General features: G+C 66.9%; 2 protein-coding genes across 2 annotated transcripts in view; one reads left to right on the top strand and one right to left on the bottom strand.

The window, feature by feature from the left end:
- Positions 1-5,230: 5,230 nt before the first annotated feature.
- Positions 5,231-12,123, top strand: EMIHUDRAFT_450620 (hypothetical protein; the record flags this gene model as incomplete). Its single annotated transcript, XM_005776313.1, has 22 exons — positions 5,231-5,753; positions 5,884-6,079; positions 6,885-6,944; positions 7,210-7,249; positions 7,318-7,394; positions 7,497-7,590; positions 7,873-8,146; positions 8,267-8,436; positions 8,507-8,668; positions 8,737-8,829; positions 8,932-8,958; positions 9,039-9,217; positions 9,348-9,402; positions 9,508-9,761; positions 9,834-10,112; positions 10,176-10,353; positions 10,421-10,558; positions 10,623-11,000; positions 11,091-11,168; positions 11,319-11,689; positions 11,960-11,999; positions 12,076-12,123. 22 exons carry the CDS (start codon positions 5,231-5,233, stop codon positions 12,121-12,123), a joined length of 3,714 nt encoding a protein of 1,237 aa, XP_005776370.1.
- Positions 12,124-12,470: 347 nt separating this feature from the next.
- EMIHUDRAFT_450619 (hypothetical protein) overlaps positions 12,471-15,000 on the bottom strand; it is a 3,243-nt gene continuing 713 nt past the window's right edge. The window contains exons 2-6 of the mRNA XM_005776312.1: positions 14,273-14,581; positions 14,052-14,241; positions 13,808-13,976; positions 13,085-13,363; positions 12,471-12,958 (exon numbers count right to left, since the gene is read on the bottom strand). Of these exons, the coding sequence (XP_005776369.1) occupies positions 12,917-12,958; positions 13,085-13,363; positions 13,808-13,976; positions 14,052-14,241; positions 14,273-14,581 (989 nt within the window). The 3' untranslated portion in view covers positions 12,471-12,916. The remainder of the gene's footprint in view (positions 12,959-13,084; positions 13,364-13,807; positions 13,977-14,051; positions 14,242-14,272; positions 14,582-15,000) is intronic.

Here is a 15,000-nt window from a genome sequence, read left to right as displayed (position 1 = left end):
CGGCCGCGCGCCTCGAAACCCGCCATCGAATGAGGCAAGACTACCCGCTGAACTTAAGCATATCACTAAGCGGAGGAGAAGAAACTAACCAGGATGCCCCTAGTAATGGCGAATGAAGCGGGCTGAGCTCACGCTGCCAATCTGGAGGCCTCGCGTATGCAGCGCCCCCCGAATTGTGGTCTAGAGAGGCGTTATCGGCCGCGCCCGCCGCTCAAGTCCCTTGGAACAGGGTGTCGGAGAGGGTGAGAATCCCGTACCGTGGCGGGTTGCGGCCTTACGATGCGTCCTCGTCGAGTCGGGTTGCTTGGGATTGCAGCTTGAATTGGGTGGTAAATTCCATCTAAAGCTAAATACTGGCGAGAGACCGATAGCGAACAAGTACCGTGAGGGAAAGATGCAAAGAACTTTGAAAAGAGAGTCAAAGAGTGCTTGAAATCGGTAGGAGGAAACCCGGATGGGCCCGGCTTCGGCGCGCCGACTCAGCCTGGGGTTCTCCCCAGGTGCACTTCTGCGCGCCGGGTCAGCCGCGCCTCGGCGCCGCGCCTCAACCCGGGAGCGGGGCTTTACGGCCAGCTCCCGTCCTGGCGCGGCCCGGGGCCCGGCTGACGGAACGGGCCCCTCCGACCCGTCTAGAAACACGGACCAAGGAGTCTGACACGTGTGCGAGTACCCGGGTGGCAAGCCCGCGTGCGGAATGAAAGTGAAGGGCATGCCCTGCCAACCGACCTTGACCTGCTGTGAGGGGTTTGAGTGGAGCACACCTGTCGGGACCCGAAAGATGGTGAACTATGCCTGGGTAGGGTGAAGCCAGAGGAAACTCTGGTGGAGGCTCGTAGCGATACTGACGTGCAAATCGTTCGTCGAATCTGGGTATAGGGGCGAAAGACTAATCGAACCATCTAGTAGCTGGTTCCCTCCGAAGTTTCCCTCAGGATAGCTTGAACGCAACGGTTTTGTCAGGTAAAGCGAATGATTAGAGGCCTGTGGGCTGAAACAGCTTGCACCTATTCTCAAACTTTAAATGGGCAAGAGGCCCGGGATGCTTGAGTGATCCCGGGCGGCGAACGGCGCGTTCAAAGTGGGCCATTTTTGGTAAGCAGAACTGGCGATGCGGGATGAACCGAACGCCGCGCTAAGGTACCCAAGTGTCCGCTCATCAGATACCACAAAAGGCGTTGGTACCTCCAGACAGCAGGACGGTGGCCATGGAAGTCGGAACCCGCTAAGGAGTGTGTAACAACTCACCTGCCGAAGGTACTAGCCCTGAAAATGGATGGCGCTCAAGCGGACCACCGATGCGCGGCCGCCGGCGCGAGCGCGAGGCGCCGGCGAGTAGGAGGGCGCGGGGCTCGCGGCGCAGCCTTGGGCGCGAGCCTGGGTGAAGCGGGCCCCGGTGCAGATCTTGGTGGTAGTAGCAAATATTCAAATGAGAACTTTGAAGACTGAAGTGGAGAAAGGTTCCGTGTGAACAGCAGTTGGACACGGGTGAGCCGACCCTAAGAGACAGGAAAACTCCGCCGAACGCGGCTGGTTCTGTCAGCCCGTCCGTCGAAAGGGAATCGGGTTAATATTCCCGAGCCAGCGCGTGGATGGTGGGCGGCGACGCGAACGAACCCGGAGACGCCGGCGGGAGCCCTGGGAAGAGTTCTCTTTTCTTCTTAACTGCCTCCTGCCCTGGAATCGGTTTAGCCGGAGCGAGGGCTACACGGCAGGCAAAGCACCCTAAGTCTTGGGGTGTCCGGCGCGCTCCCGACGGCCCGTGAAAATCCGGGGGAGCGGTTCGTTCTCACGCCTGGTCGTACTCATAACCGCATCAGGTCTCCAAGGTGAACAGCCTCTAGTCGATAGAGCAATGTAGGTAAGGGAAGTCGGCAAAATGGTTCCGCAACCTCGGGAGAAGGAATGGCTCTGAAGGCTGGGCGCAGGGGTCCTAGGCTCGAGGCCGGCTGGCTGCGCGGGGACTACGGCCTCACGGCTGCGGATCCCGCGCGGCCGTCCGGCGGACGGCCTAGGAGCGCTCCGGCTCTCCCTGCGCGACGAACAGCCGCTTCAGAACTGGCGCGGACAAGGGGAATCCGACTGTTTAATTAAAACAAAGCATTGCGATGGCCCGCGAGGGTGCTGACGCAATGTGATTTCTGCCCAGTGCTCTGAATGTCAAAGTGAAGAAATTCAACCAAGCGCGGGTAAACGGCGGGAGTAACTATGACTCTCTTAAGGTAGCCAAATGCCTCGTCATCCAATTAGTGACGCGCATGAATGGATTCGTGAGATTCCCACTGTCCCTATCTACTGTCTAGCGAAACCACAGCCAAGGGAACGGGCTTGGAAGAATCAGCGGGGAAAGAAGACCCTGTTGAGCTTGACTCTAGTCTGTTACTGTGGAACGACTTGATGGGTGTAGAATATGCGGGAGGGGCAACCCGACAGTGAAATACCGCAACCGTCAACGTTGTTTTACTTACTCGGTGGCGCGGAGGGAGGCTCGCCTCACTTCTGGATCCAAGCCGCTTCGTGCGCGCGATCCGCGTCGGGGACACTAACAGGTGGGGAGTTTGGCTGGGGCGGCACGTCTGTTAAAAAATAACGCAGGCGCCCGATTTTGAGCTCAATGAGAACAGAAATCTCATGTGGACCGAAAGGGGAAAAGCTCGGTTGATTTTGATTTTCAGTACGAATACAAACCGCGAAAGCGTGGCCTATCGATCCTCTCGTCTTTGGGAATTTCAAGCTAGAGGTGTCAGAAAAGTTACCACAGGGATAACTGGCTTGTGGCTGCCAAGCGTTCATAGCGACGTAGCTTTTTGATCCTTCGATGTCGGCTCTTCCTATCACTGCCTCGCAGCGGGGGCCAAATGCAGGATTGTTCACCCACCAACAGGGAACGTGAGCTGGGTTTAGACCGTCGTGAGACAGGTTAGTTTTACCCTACTGCTGTCTGTTTTTCTACGGTAATTTGGTTCAGTACGAGAGGAACCACCAATTCGCATCATCGGTATAGCCGCCGCCGGAAACGGCGATGCGGCGAAGCTGCCATGCGCCGGATTATAACTGAACGCCTCTAAGTTAGAATCCATGCCGGAAGGAAAGCCACCTACCGGCCCGGGGACGCCACGAGCAACGGTAGCACTGCCTGAGCCGCGAGCGACCACAATTCACGGACCCGGGCCGACGAATCCCTTGCAGACGACTTGAATAAGGAACGGGGTATTGTACGCGGCAGAGTGGCCTTGTTGCCACGATCCGCTGAGATTCAGCCTTGGTTCTGACGATTTGTTGCGCGCGCGCAACAACCCTCAGGGCCTCTCCCGTTCCTCAGTCGCTCTCTCGGCGCTCTCCCCCCCTCGCCTCTCCTCCGAGCCTCACTCGCTCGGGGGCGGAGCCGAGGGGGCGAGAGCGCGATTTCTGCCCAAGGCAGCGCGCAGGCCACTGCGCAAACACACCCGGCTCTCCCCGAGCCGCCACTGGGCGCTCCCGCGGTCCCCTCCGGGCTGAATGCGGCCTCCGGAGCGGGCGGCGCGAGCGTCTGAGTCTACTCAGAGCCTTCCACGCTCTTCTTTGCGTTCCAAAGCACCCACTTCACCGTTACCTCCACCGCCCTCGCCACCGCCCACGCCGCCGCTACCATTCCGGCCACCCTCCCCACCCTCATCCCCAAATTGCCCCCGCCGCCCGTTGCAGCTGCCGTCGCCGTCGAGCCCGCCCTCCGGACGCTAGCCCCCGCCCTTTACCGCCGCCCTCGCCGCCACCCTCGCCTCCGTGTGACACTCCGCCTCCCGCCCCGCCGCCGCCGCCCTCCAGCATGCCGCCGCTCTCACCCTCTCCCCTCCAGCCGCCCCACCGCCCTAGCTGGCCGCCCCCCCCTCGCCACCACCGTCACCTCCACCGCCCTCGCCGCCGGCCTGCCCCAAGGCAGTGCGCAGGCCACTACGCAGACACACCCGGCTCTCTCCGAGCCGCCACGAGCCGCTCCCGCGGTCCCCTCCGGGCTGAATGCGGCCTCCGGAGCGGGCGGCGCAAGCGTCCTACCCCCCTCAGAGCCTTCCATGCTCTTCTTTGCGTTCCGAAGCACCCTCTGTAGCATCACCCAGTCACCTCCCTTGCCACTCTCCTTGCGCACTTGGCCGAGGCGTCGCCAGGCACGCACGCCGCTCCCTCCAACCCCGTGTCGGCCTGCCGCCGCCCTCGCCTCCAGCCGCCCCGCCACCCTCACCGCCGCCGCCCTCCTCACCACCGTCTCCACCGCCGCTGCTCTCACCACCCTCGCCACCACCACCATGCCCGCCTCCCTCGCTGCCACCCACGCCGCCGCCACCGCCCCCACCCCTCCGCTGCCCTCGCCCTTGCCGTCACCGCGCCGCGAGATCTCTTACACTACCCTCCACCCCCGGCCCTTGCCGCCGCCCTTGCTGCGCCGCCCTCGCCGCCGCCTCCCGCCCCGCCGCGCCGCACTCACCCCCGCCCCCCCTCGGCCTGCTGCCAATCTCACCACCCCTCGCCCTCGCCGCCGCCGCCCTCGCCCTCGCCGCCGCCGCCCTTGTCGCCACCGTCTCCGCCCCCTCCCTCGCCGCCGGGCCCGCCCTCACAGCCACGCGGCACGCACCCTTGCCTGGTACCGAGCAGTGTGCGGCCGCTCTTGAGCACTTGAGCACTGGATAGGGTCGATTCCGCATGGTACGGGACCCCTCGATCGTCTCACCCTCCCTCACTGGTGTGTTCACAGGGGTGGGGTGGGGGGTCATAACAAACACGGTACAGGATCGATCGAGGTGCACGCTGCCAAAGCAGTGTCGCCCCCCCTCTCCATCATCTCCGAGGAGATGTCGTCGGTGGTGGCGGTTGTGACCGATCGAGCTACAAGAGGAGGTAGTTCAGCAGGATCCGGGTAATCCGACGCACTACCCTCCAACTGGGCCTGAGATCATTAGATAGCACCGTCACCGTCTCGGGTTTGTTTGTGTGGAGTCTCAAAACACTCACGTCCGGGATGGGCAAGCCCATCAAGGTATTTTCCTCAAAGTAGAGCTCGAGCGAGATGTCAGCCAAGTGTTCAGCCGCCCGCCCGCTGCTCAACCGCTCCACGCCACGCCGCTTGCGGCGGTCCTCTTCCAAGCTCCGCTGAGGGCCCTCGCGTGTAAAAGAAAATAACCGGCGCCTTTTGGTGGCCCGCCAGCCACACTAGTTCCGACGTCGTGCCGCCGACGTCGTGCCGCCGACGTGCTGTTCGCACATGGCGACCGTCGCTGCCGTATCGACGCAGCGCTCCTTTGCGCGGCGTGGCCGGTGGCGGCGGCGACGACCCGCTCCCGCGGCGCGAGCGCCTGCCGACTGTGGCGGCGCCAGCGCCTTGCCGCCGCTATCCGAGCTGCTGTGGTCGGTGCGAGGCGCCTCGCCGCCTCTGACCGGCGATGCTGAGCTCGCGGGCGCCTTCGACGGGCTGCGGCTCGACGAGGTGCTGCGGCTGCGCGAGGGACTCCCGCGGCTGGCGGCGGCGCTCGACGGCGGCGAAGAGGAGATGCGGGTGTGCTACCTGGGCGGGTCTGTGACGGAGCAGAAGGCGGGGTACCGGCCGCTCGTCACCGCGTGGCTCCGAGCCGCCGCGGCCGGCTCGTGCCGCGTCGAGGAGGTCCCCGCCTTTTGCGGCAACTGCGGCTCAAAGGTGCTCGCCTTCATGGTTGCAGACTGGGTCTGCCGCGCGGGCCGCAGAGGGAGGGCGTGGAGAGGCCGCTCGTCACGCGATGCGGTGTGGACAGGTCGTCTCGCGGCGCCCGCAGCTGGTCTTCATCGAGCTCGCGATCAACGACGGCGACACACGCTGCTCGAGACGCTCGAGACACGCCGCTCCAGGAGCCTGCGGGGACCCTTCTCGGAACCTTCCCGCAGGCGACACGCTGCTCGAGACGGGGGACGCCGACGGCATCGGCTCCGCCCTCGAAGGCATCGTCCGGCACGTCCGCGACGCTCTGCCCCGCAGCGAGATCTGCCTGCTGTACATGTACGTGCGCGACGACCTGCCCCTACACCTACGCACCGGGTCAAAGGCCTGGGCGGACAACACGGACGCGGCGGCGGCCGCCACGTACACGGCCGCCATCCCGCGGCTGCACGACGGCGTGGCGGACCGCTACGGCCTCCCGAGCATCAGGCAGACCTCCCGCCGAGATGTCGCGAGATGTCGCCCAGATGTCGCCGAGCTCTGGCCGAGCTCTGGTGTTGGCAACCGCCGCAGTCGCATCTTCAGCCCCCCCACCCCCCCCACCCCCAACCACCCCCACCCCCAACCACCCCCACCACGTCCCCTCCCTCAGGCTCGCGCCTCTGATGGCGAGGCTGCCTCCCCACCTCCGGCAGCGAGCCTTCCGAGACGACTGCCACTTCCTCCCTCCCGGCGCCGCCCTCGCCGCCGCCGCCATCTCCGCCTCGCTCCAAGCGACACGCGCCGCCGCGGCCGCGGCCGCCGCCGCCGGCCGCGCCGCCGCCACCGGCCGCGCCGTGCCACTGCCGCCTCCGCTGCACGCGCGGCCGTGGGGGCGCGGCCGGGCGGAGGAGGTGAAGCCCGACCAGCTCTCCTTCTTCTACGCCAAGGCGCTCGCCCTGCCCTCTCCCCACCGGACCTCTCCCCACACCCGACCGCCTCGCAGCGCCCCGTCTGCGCAAAGGAGCCGCCACAAGGGGAAGACCCTCTCACCCCTCACCCTTCACCGCCTCACCCCTCCCCGCCGCCCCTCCCCGCCGCCCCTCCCCCCTCCCGCTCCCAGGAGCCGCCTCGCTCCGCCGCCGAGGCGGACGCCCTGCGGCAGCGGCTCGTGCAGAGGCGCACGCTCCTCGACGCCGACTCCCTCTCACACGCAGCGCACCGCCGCACTCCCCCTCCCCCTCCTCAGGCACACGCAGCTCGACATGAACCCGCTCGCGAATGGCGAGCAGCGGCCGTGGTGGCTACTGTACGCGGGCGAGACTGCCACCCTCCGCTTCAGCGGCACGCTCCTCCCCCCGCCTCTCCCCAGACGTGCGAGGGAGGCAATCCTGTCACGACCAGTGCCGCGGGACTGCCGCAGGCACGCGGCTCGCCTTCCTGACCATGATCGGTCCCGACGCGGGCGTGGTCAGCTGCGAGGTGGACGGCGGTCGCTGGCGCTGCCGCCGGCAGCTTGCTCCATCGCCGGTCGGACTGCGACGCGTCTCTTCACCGCCTCTGGCTGCGAGTAGGCAGCTGCTCGACCGCTGGTCCTACTTTTGGCGGCTGGCGGTGGCGCTGCTGGGCGAGGAGACGCCTCGTGGCACGCAGCGTCTCTTGACGGTGCGCGGTGTGAGCAGGTGGTGCTGCTGGTGGAGGAGATGCCTCCGGGCGAGCACACCGCGGTGCTGCGCCTCGAGCCCGAGGTGCCCGACCCGTCTGTGCTGCGGCGGCCGCCGAGCGGGCAGCACCGCCCGAGGCCTTCCATGCGCGAGGGGCGTGATCGGCGCCTCTTCACGGCTGGAAGCCGTGTGAATAGGCCGCACTGGGAGGCCTTCCGGCGGGAGGGCAAGGCGCACAAGCTGTGGCTGATGCATTGGCTCGTCGAGGAGAGCAGCGAGCTCGAGAGGGCGGTCGTGCGCGGCCGCGCCGGGGGAGGGGCCGGGAGCGCGGCGAGGCGGCTGGGTGGCGCCGGCATGGCGGCCGGGGGGAGGCGGGCAGACGTCTGAGTCCCGGGAGAAAGAGTGATGTACATGTAATCGAAGTTTTCAAACTAAGGAAGCTGTCAATCCGTTGTAAGACAGGAGCTTTCGCCGCACTTGTGGCCACGCGCAGAAACATCAATCCGCTGCTCGCAACATGCTGTCGCTGTCGCGCACTCCCGAGACCCACACTCCTTCATGAACCGGCCACAGTTCTGGGAGGAGTTCATCACATCTAGGCGAAGCGAGGAATGTGAGGACGGCATAAACAAAGAGAACATCTCGCGGAGAGATGGGCGACGCACGAACGAGGGAATCAAATTCTTTATGCTCGCTCGTCTTGCAATGTCGGCCGCCATCACCGACGCCCATCTGCCCACTCTCGCTCAGCCCGACAGCGACCCGCGTATCTGGCTCGAGGACGTCACGGGCGAGGAGGCCCTTGCATGGGTCAAGGCACGAAACGCAGCAGCGCTCTCCAGCTTTGGTGCGATAGCCCTCGCCCTCGCCTCACGCCACTTGCCACGCCGCTGGCCTCACGCCACTTCTGCCACGCCGCTGGCCTCACGCCACTGCAGCACCGCCACCTACGCCACCTCCGCCGCAGGCAACCCGTCCGACTCGGCCACGTACTCTCGGATCCTGGAGATCCTGGACTCGAAGGCAAAGATCCCGTACATCGGCCGCGTGCTGAACGGCCTCTACTACAACTTTTGGCAGGACGAGACGCACGTCCGCGGCATCTGGCGGCGGTGCACCCTCGACGAGTACCGCAAGGAGAGTCTCCCTCCTCCTGCCGTCGGCGCTCGACTGTGAGAGCCTCTTCACCGCGTCGAGCTGCGAACAGGAGGAGCCCGCCTGGGAGACGGCGCTCGATCTGGATGCCCTCGGTGCGGCGGAGGGCGTCTCGTGGGTGTGGGGCGGCTCCATCCCGCTCGACGAGGGGCCCACCGTCCGCAAGGAGCGGGTGATGATTCGCCTCTCGCGGGGCGGCTCCGACGCCACCGTGGCGCGCGAGATGTCTGCAGCAGGTATCGGGAGGGGGCGAGGCGGTAATGGGATGCGATGCAACGGCAGGTGCGCGAGTTCGACCTCGACGCAAAGGCCTTTGTCGCGGAGAGGGAGGGCGGCTTCGCGCTGCCAGAGGCTAAGTCGCGCCTCTGCTACAAGGTTGAGACGACCCGAGATCAGCGGGAGACGATCCGAGATCAGCGGGAGGGGGCCGGCGGCGTCTCTCCACGCCGCAATACTGTGAGCAAGTGCTGTGACCAGGACCGCGACACGCTGCTCGTCGGCGGAGTCTTTGGCGACGACGGGCTGACGCACGGACCCGCTCGCCCGCTCTGCCCTCTCACGACCGGCGGCTGAGCGCAGGCGAGGAGGAGATGACGGACAGCGGCTACCCGCGGACGGTGTACGAGTGGAGGCGCGGCACGCCACTCAGCGAGGCGACCAAGGTGTACGAGGGCGAGAAGAGCGACGTCGCCGTCACCGGCTACGCCTACCTCGACCGCGGGCATCGGTACGAGCTGCGGTCTCGCTCCATCACCTTCTACACGTCGGCGTACGAGGCGCGGCGGCCCGGCGGCTCCTTCTCTCCCCCATCTCTCCCCCATCTCTCCCCCATCTCTCCCCTTATCTCTCCCCTATCGCGCGTACGAGGTGCGGCGGCCCGACGGCTCCTTCAGCGAGGTGCCCGTCCCTGAGGACGCCGACATCGAGACCTTCGCCGACCAGCTGCTGGTCACGCTGCGAACGGCGAGAGAGAGAGCCGGGAGATGGCCCGAGATGGAGCGCCGAGGTGCGGCCGAGAGGAGTTGCGCTTTTGACTCGGACCTCTCGGACCAGGCGTGGCTCGGGCACGAGGCGGGTGCTCTGCTCGCGGCGCCGCTCGAGCCCTTCCTCGATGCGGACGGCGACGAGGCGCGGCGGTCGCTGCTGGTGCCTCTCTTCACCCCGACGGAGAGCTGCTCGCTCGAGGGTTCCTCCGCCACCAAGTCGCGCCTCGTGCTGAGCGTGCTGCAGGACGTCGTCAACGAGAGCCGCTTCTGGCGCTACGCGGCCGGCGCGTGGTCACTCGAGCAGACGGTCCGCTCCGAGGGGTGCACGCCGCCCTCTCCCCCTCTCGGGGCCAGGGTCGGTGGGGGGCGAGACTCTCCTCTGCCAACCACCAGGTACGCCGTCTCCTCCTTCTCCGCCGTCGACGCCGAGGCGGGCGACGCGGTCTGGACGACGACGTCGAGCTACACGCAGCCGACCGCGCTGTCGCTGGCGGACGCGGGCTCGCCGCTCGAGCAGGAGCCGCTCAAGTCGCTGCCCGCCTTCTTCAACGCCGACGGCCTCAAGACGCAGCAGCTCTTCGCCACGTCGGCCGACGGGACGAGGGTGCCCTACTTCCTCGTCAGCAAGGAGGGGCTGCCGCTCGACGGCTCGACGCCGACGCTGCTCTACGGGTGTCGGCGGCCTAGAGGGCCGCCTCTCGCCGCTCGGGCTCAACGCGCCCTGCTGCTGGACAGGTACGGCGGCTTCGAGATCAGCCTCACGCCGGGCTACTCCGGCGGTGTCGGCGCGGCGTGGCTCGAGAAGGGACACGCGTACGTGCAGGCGAACATCCGCGGCGGAGGCGAGTACGGCCCTCGCTGGCACCAGGCCGCGCTCAAGGAGAAGCGCAACAAGGCGTACGAGGACTTCGAGGCGGCCTCGCGCGACCCGACCTCGCGGGTTGCGCGCCGCGTCGCTTCACGCCCGCAGCTGTGAACAGGCGGTCGCACGCGACCTGATCTCGCGCGGCGTCACCTCGCCCTCCAAGCTCGGCTGCCAGGGCGGCTCCAACGGCGGACTGCTCACGGGCAACATGCTTGCGCGCCACTCGGGCCTGTTTGGCGCGATTGTCTGCCAGGCGCCCCTCCTAGACACGCGCCTCCCCTGCGCCTCGCCTGAGCCTCGAATGAGCTTCGCTGCAGGTGCCGCTGCTCGACATGCGCCGCTTCCACAAGCTCCTCGCCGGGGCGAGCTGGATGGGCGAGTACGGCGACCCAGACACGGACGACTGGTCCTTCCTGCAGCGCTACTCGCCGTACCACAACCTGGACGAGGCCACCGCCTACCCGCCCATCCTCTTCACCACGTCGACGCGCGACGACCGAGTCCACCCCGGCCACGCGCGCAAGATGGTCCACAAGCTGCTTGAGCTAGGCAAGGGGCCGTCCACACACTACTACGAGAACATCGAGGGAGGGCACGGCGGCGCGGCGGACAACAAGCAGCGCGCCTTCATGTCGACCCTCGCCTACGCCTTCCTCGAGCGGACCCTCGCCGGCGCGGCCGCCGGAGGGAAGAAGGTAGAGCTGTGAGGCGCCCAGGGAGCGTGGAGGCGCGCGCTGCGCGGGAGGAACACGCATGGCATGTGTCAAGAAAGAGAGGGGCATCAGGGATGCAAGTGGCACGCCGGATTCGATCACATTGATCTATTTATCAAAACGAACCGAGGCTGCCCGTCGAGGGTGATTGTACGTATTTTAGCTTACCGTGAGAAAATAGAGAGCACTTGGGATTCGCTACTTTTTTAATACACATAACACCAGCACACAAAACCTGGTCCCAGCGCGCGACTACAAGTGGCGCGGGCGGCAGCACTCAATGCCAAGCCGCACGTGCAGGCATGGAACAACGGCTCGAGGGACGCCGTTTCCTCCGTGCTGCGCTCGTTTGGCACCGTGCGCAGCCTCGTTGTCGGGGCCTACGCGGAGGCGTCGGACGACCTGCACCAGCTGTTCGACTGTGTGGTGGAGTCGGCATCCAAGCAGCACTGGAGGCGGATCGGCGCGCGTAGCGCGAAGGAGGCGCGGTCCTACTTCGCTACGACGCCGCGGCGGGCGTGGGGCGTGCACTTTGCGCGCGAGTTCGCGCGGCACCGCATCCGACGCGTGGTGTTCGTGGGGGCCCCGCGGCGACAGCCGGGCAGGCCCCTCGCGACAGCCGATGGCGACTGGCCGGCGCTGTCGGCGGGCGAGTTTGCGGCGCACGCGCTGTGCGTAGGCGGCGCGTGGGCGGGCGGCCCGCCCGGCCGTCGGTGAGCACCGGACGCGAGGGTCGGTCGGCTCCTAACTAGCTGTATATAGTCGCGATCTGCCGGCGTGCGTATGAGCTCACTAGCTAGAGCTCACACTAGAGGCCGTCATCGCATTCGCCTTCCTGGGACCCAGCGCTGACTTCTGACTGTCGTTGCTGTCTCTCCCTTCTCGACTGTCTGTGCTTGTGCGTCTTGGGTCCCGGGGTTGTGTTTTTCTCTGTAAGGCAGGGCGTTGATGAAGGCGGAGCAAGCTTCGAGTGCAGCCTCGGTCGGTGGTTAGTGATATCTGTTGAAGCCCTCAAGAATCTCTCAGACCCCATCGCCGAGTACGGTCCTTGGCGCAGTTTGGGTCGACATGGATCTTGGCTGGGTCGACGGAGTCCCAAAAGTAAGTCGCGTCGAGGAACTGCCCTACGGAGCACACGTGGATGGCATCCGAGCGACCGCACTCACACCACACACGGTGTCCGGTGACGGCACGGCGGCCGCGAGCGGGCAGAGGTGCAGCAGGGCGGTCGACAGCATCGCGCCACGACAACTTCCCGGATGAAGGACCAGGACACACGTTTCAGCGATTTGAGATTTCGGATTTGTGTGTGTCCGTCACAGTGTGTGTCACACACGCACACATGTTTGCGACACTGTTAGTAGGCGGTGTACACAGAGAGACACATGCGAGTTGCGACGTCCCGCGCCGCGGGATTTTCTTTTTGCTTTTATCAAAGCGGAGCGGAATCAGATCGCACTTCTCACCTGAGTTACGTAATACTACACTGACCTCTCCTTCTCTTGCCAAAAACGAATGTCCTGCGTGAGCCCGAGATACGCCTCGCACGAGAGCGAGGCGCGGCCGACTCAAGGCGACCGCCTACCTCTCTCCCCGCACCTCTCCTCTCTCCCCGCGCACCGCACACGCACCGCGGCTGAGAGCGACCAGCTACATGCCCTCGGCGGCGGCAGCTGAGAGCAGCAATAGGGTACACCACCGTCGCTCGCACGGGAGGGGCGAGAGGCGGCCTGCGGCGGCGGCCTGGCCGGGCACAGCGCCGCCGGAGCCAGAGCCGGGGCGGCAGCAGGAGGAGGGGAGGTGGCGGGCCGCGCGGCCAGCCCTCCCCCCGCCTCCAGCAGAGCGCCTCCAGCGACTCCTCCGCCCTCTCGCCCCCCCGCCCGCCCTCGCCTCCTCCGTCAGAACTCCTGCGTGGCTGTGAGCGGCCGCGACAGCGAGTCCTCGTCCGCCGCCTCGAGCGCGCGCGCCTTGGCGGCCGCCTCGCCCGCGCCGCCGCCGAGCGGCGACGCGCCCGTGATCGAGAACTGGGAGGCGGGGAGGCTTGACGCGGCCGGCGACATCGCGACCGTGTCGGCGGAGGAGGCCATGCAGTGGAAGGAGCCGAAGAAGCCGCTGTTCCAGCCGCCGCCCACCGAGCCGCCGAGGGAGGTGGGCGGCCGCTCCGCCTCGCCGCCGGTCGGCACGTGCGGCTGGGCGATGAAGGTTGCGTACAGCGACGGGGCGATCGAGGCGAGCGGGGTCGGGTCCTCCGCGTAGCAGACGTACAGCGCGGCGACGCCGGCCTGCACCGTCGTGCCAACCACCGAGAGCGCGGCGTACCCGATGGCGAAACCCGCGAGCTGCGCCTGCCACCAGAGCGCCGCGCGAGATCTGGGGAGAGATGGGTAGATAGGGAGAGATGGGGAGAGGTGGGGAGAGATGGGGAGAGATGAGCTGCGCCTGCCACCAGAGCGCCGAGCGAGATCTGGGGAGAGATGGGTAGATAGGGAGAGATGGGGAGAGATGGGGAGAGATGAGCTGCGCCTGCCACCAGAGCGCCGAGCGAGATCTGGGGAGAGATGGGTAGATGGGGAGAGATGGGGAGAGATGGGGAGAGATGAGCTGCGCCTGCCACCAGAGCGCCGAGCCGGCCCCGAACGCCGCGCGGCCCCACATGCCGCACAGCGCGGCGCAGGCGAGACCGCCCGCTGCGCAGCCCAAGCTGAGGGCGGAGGCGACGAGGTCTCGCTGCAGCAGCGCCTACAGAGGAGTGGACTCCCTCGACACGCGGAAGGACATCCAGAAGCGACGCCTCGCTGCAGCAGCGCCTCGACGCCCGAGTGGTGGACGAGGAGCGTCCACGTGTCTCGCGAGGCGCGCGTGAAGGTCTTGCCGTAGAGGGCGACCTGCGTGTACGCGTACTCGTTGCAGAAGCGCAGCAGCACGTCGACAAAGCCGAGCACGCAGAGGCACCCCGACCTGAGGCAGCTCAACTCTCACCCCTCACCAGGAGGGGCCCGTGTGCTCCGCCCAGCGCGCGGAGGCGGGCCCCACCGCACTCCGGCGCCGCAAGGCGCGTGGCGCGACGCGACGCGCGAGAGGACGCGCGTGGTCTGCAGCGAGGACGCGAGGAGCGCGCCGAGGCAGAGCGAGCCGAACGAAGTCGTCACCGCGCGGCGGAGGGCTCGCTTGGTCGGCGAGGGCGGCACGTGCGGCGAGAGAAAGTACCACGACGCGACGGTGCCTGTTCATCCACTGACTCAAGATTGGCGGACTGCCGAGGAGTAGAACGTACCGGGAGGCGGCGGTGCCGGCGACGGTCGCGTGCACTACCGCCTTGATGGTCTGCAGCGTCCAAAAGAAAGAGAGGAGGAGGAGGGAGGAGGCGGCGGCCTGGCGCGGCAGCTGCGCCGTCGCGGCGAGCGCCGCCGACCAGAGCACCGCGTAGAGCATCGCCGCTGCCGCCGCGGCGGCGGCGAGGGCGAGCGTGGCGGGGTAGGCGCGCAGGACGTGGGCGACAGCGGAGAGGAGGCAGGCGGAGAAGTCGAGGAAAGAGCGGTGGTAGAGGAGGTAGGCGACGGAGCCTTTTGGAAGTTGTTTTTGGGGTGCGGTGGGGGTGAAGAAAGGGGGGGGGGGGGGGGTAGGGGAGGCCCAGGGGAAGCGGGAGGCTGCCCGTAGAGGCGGATGGGCTGGAGGCGAAAAGGGGGCCCGGGAGGGGCCGGGGAGGGGCGAAGGGGGCCCAGGGGGCCAAGAGGAGGTTAGGGCGGGGGAGGTGCCCCAAGGCAGAGGCAGAAGGAGGCGAGGCCGAGCGCGGTCCCCCCCGCGCCGCCGAGCGAGAAGAGCCTACGGGGAGCGTCCGGGCAAGGGTGGGAAAGGGGCCGGGAGAGGCGGCTTCCCCGGAAAAGGCAGGAGCTGGCCCCAGGCGGCTTTTGGAAGGCCCAGGGCCGTGGCAAGGGCGCCCCCCCTCCAAATGAGGACCCGTGAAGGGGGGGGGGGGGGGGGG

This window comes from Emiliania huxleyi (assembly GCF_000372725.1).
Source record: "Emiliania huxleyi CCMP1516 unplaced genomic scaffold EMIHUscaffold_28, whole genome shotgun sequence".
NCBI classification, from domain to species: Eukaryota; Haptophyta; order Isochrysidales; family Noelaerhabdaceae; genus Emiliania; species Emiliania huxleyi.
The sequence above is the reverse complement of the archived record's forward strand: the minus strand, read 5'-3'. Positions and strand labels throughout refer to the sequence as shown.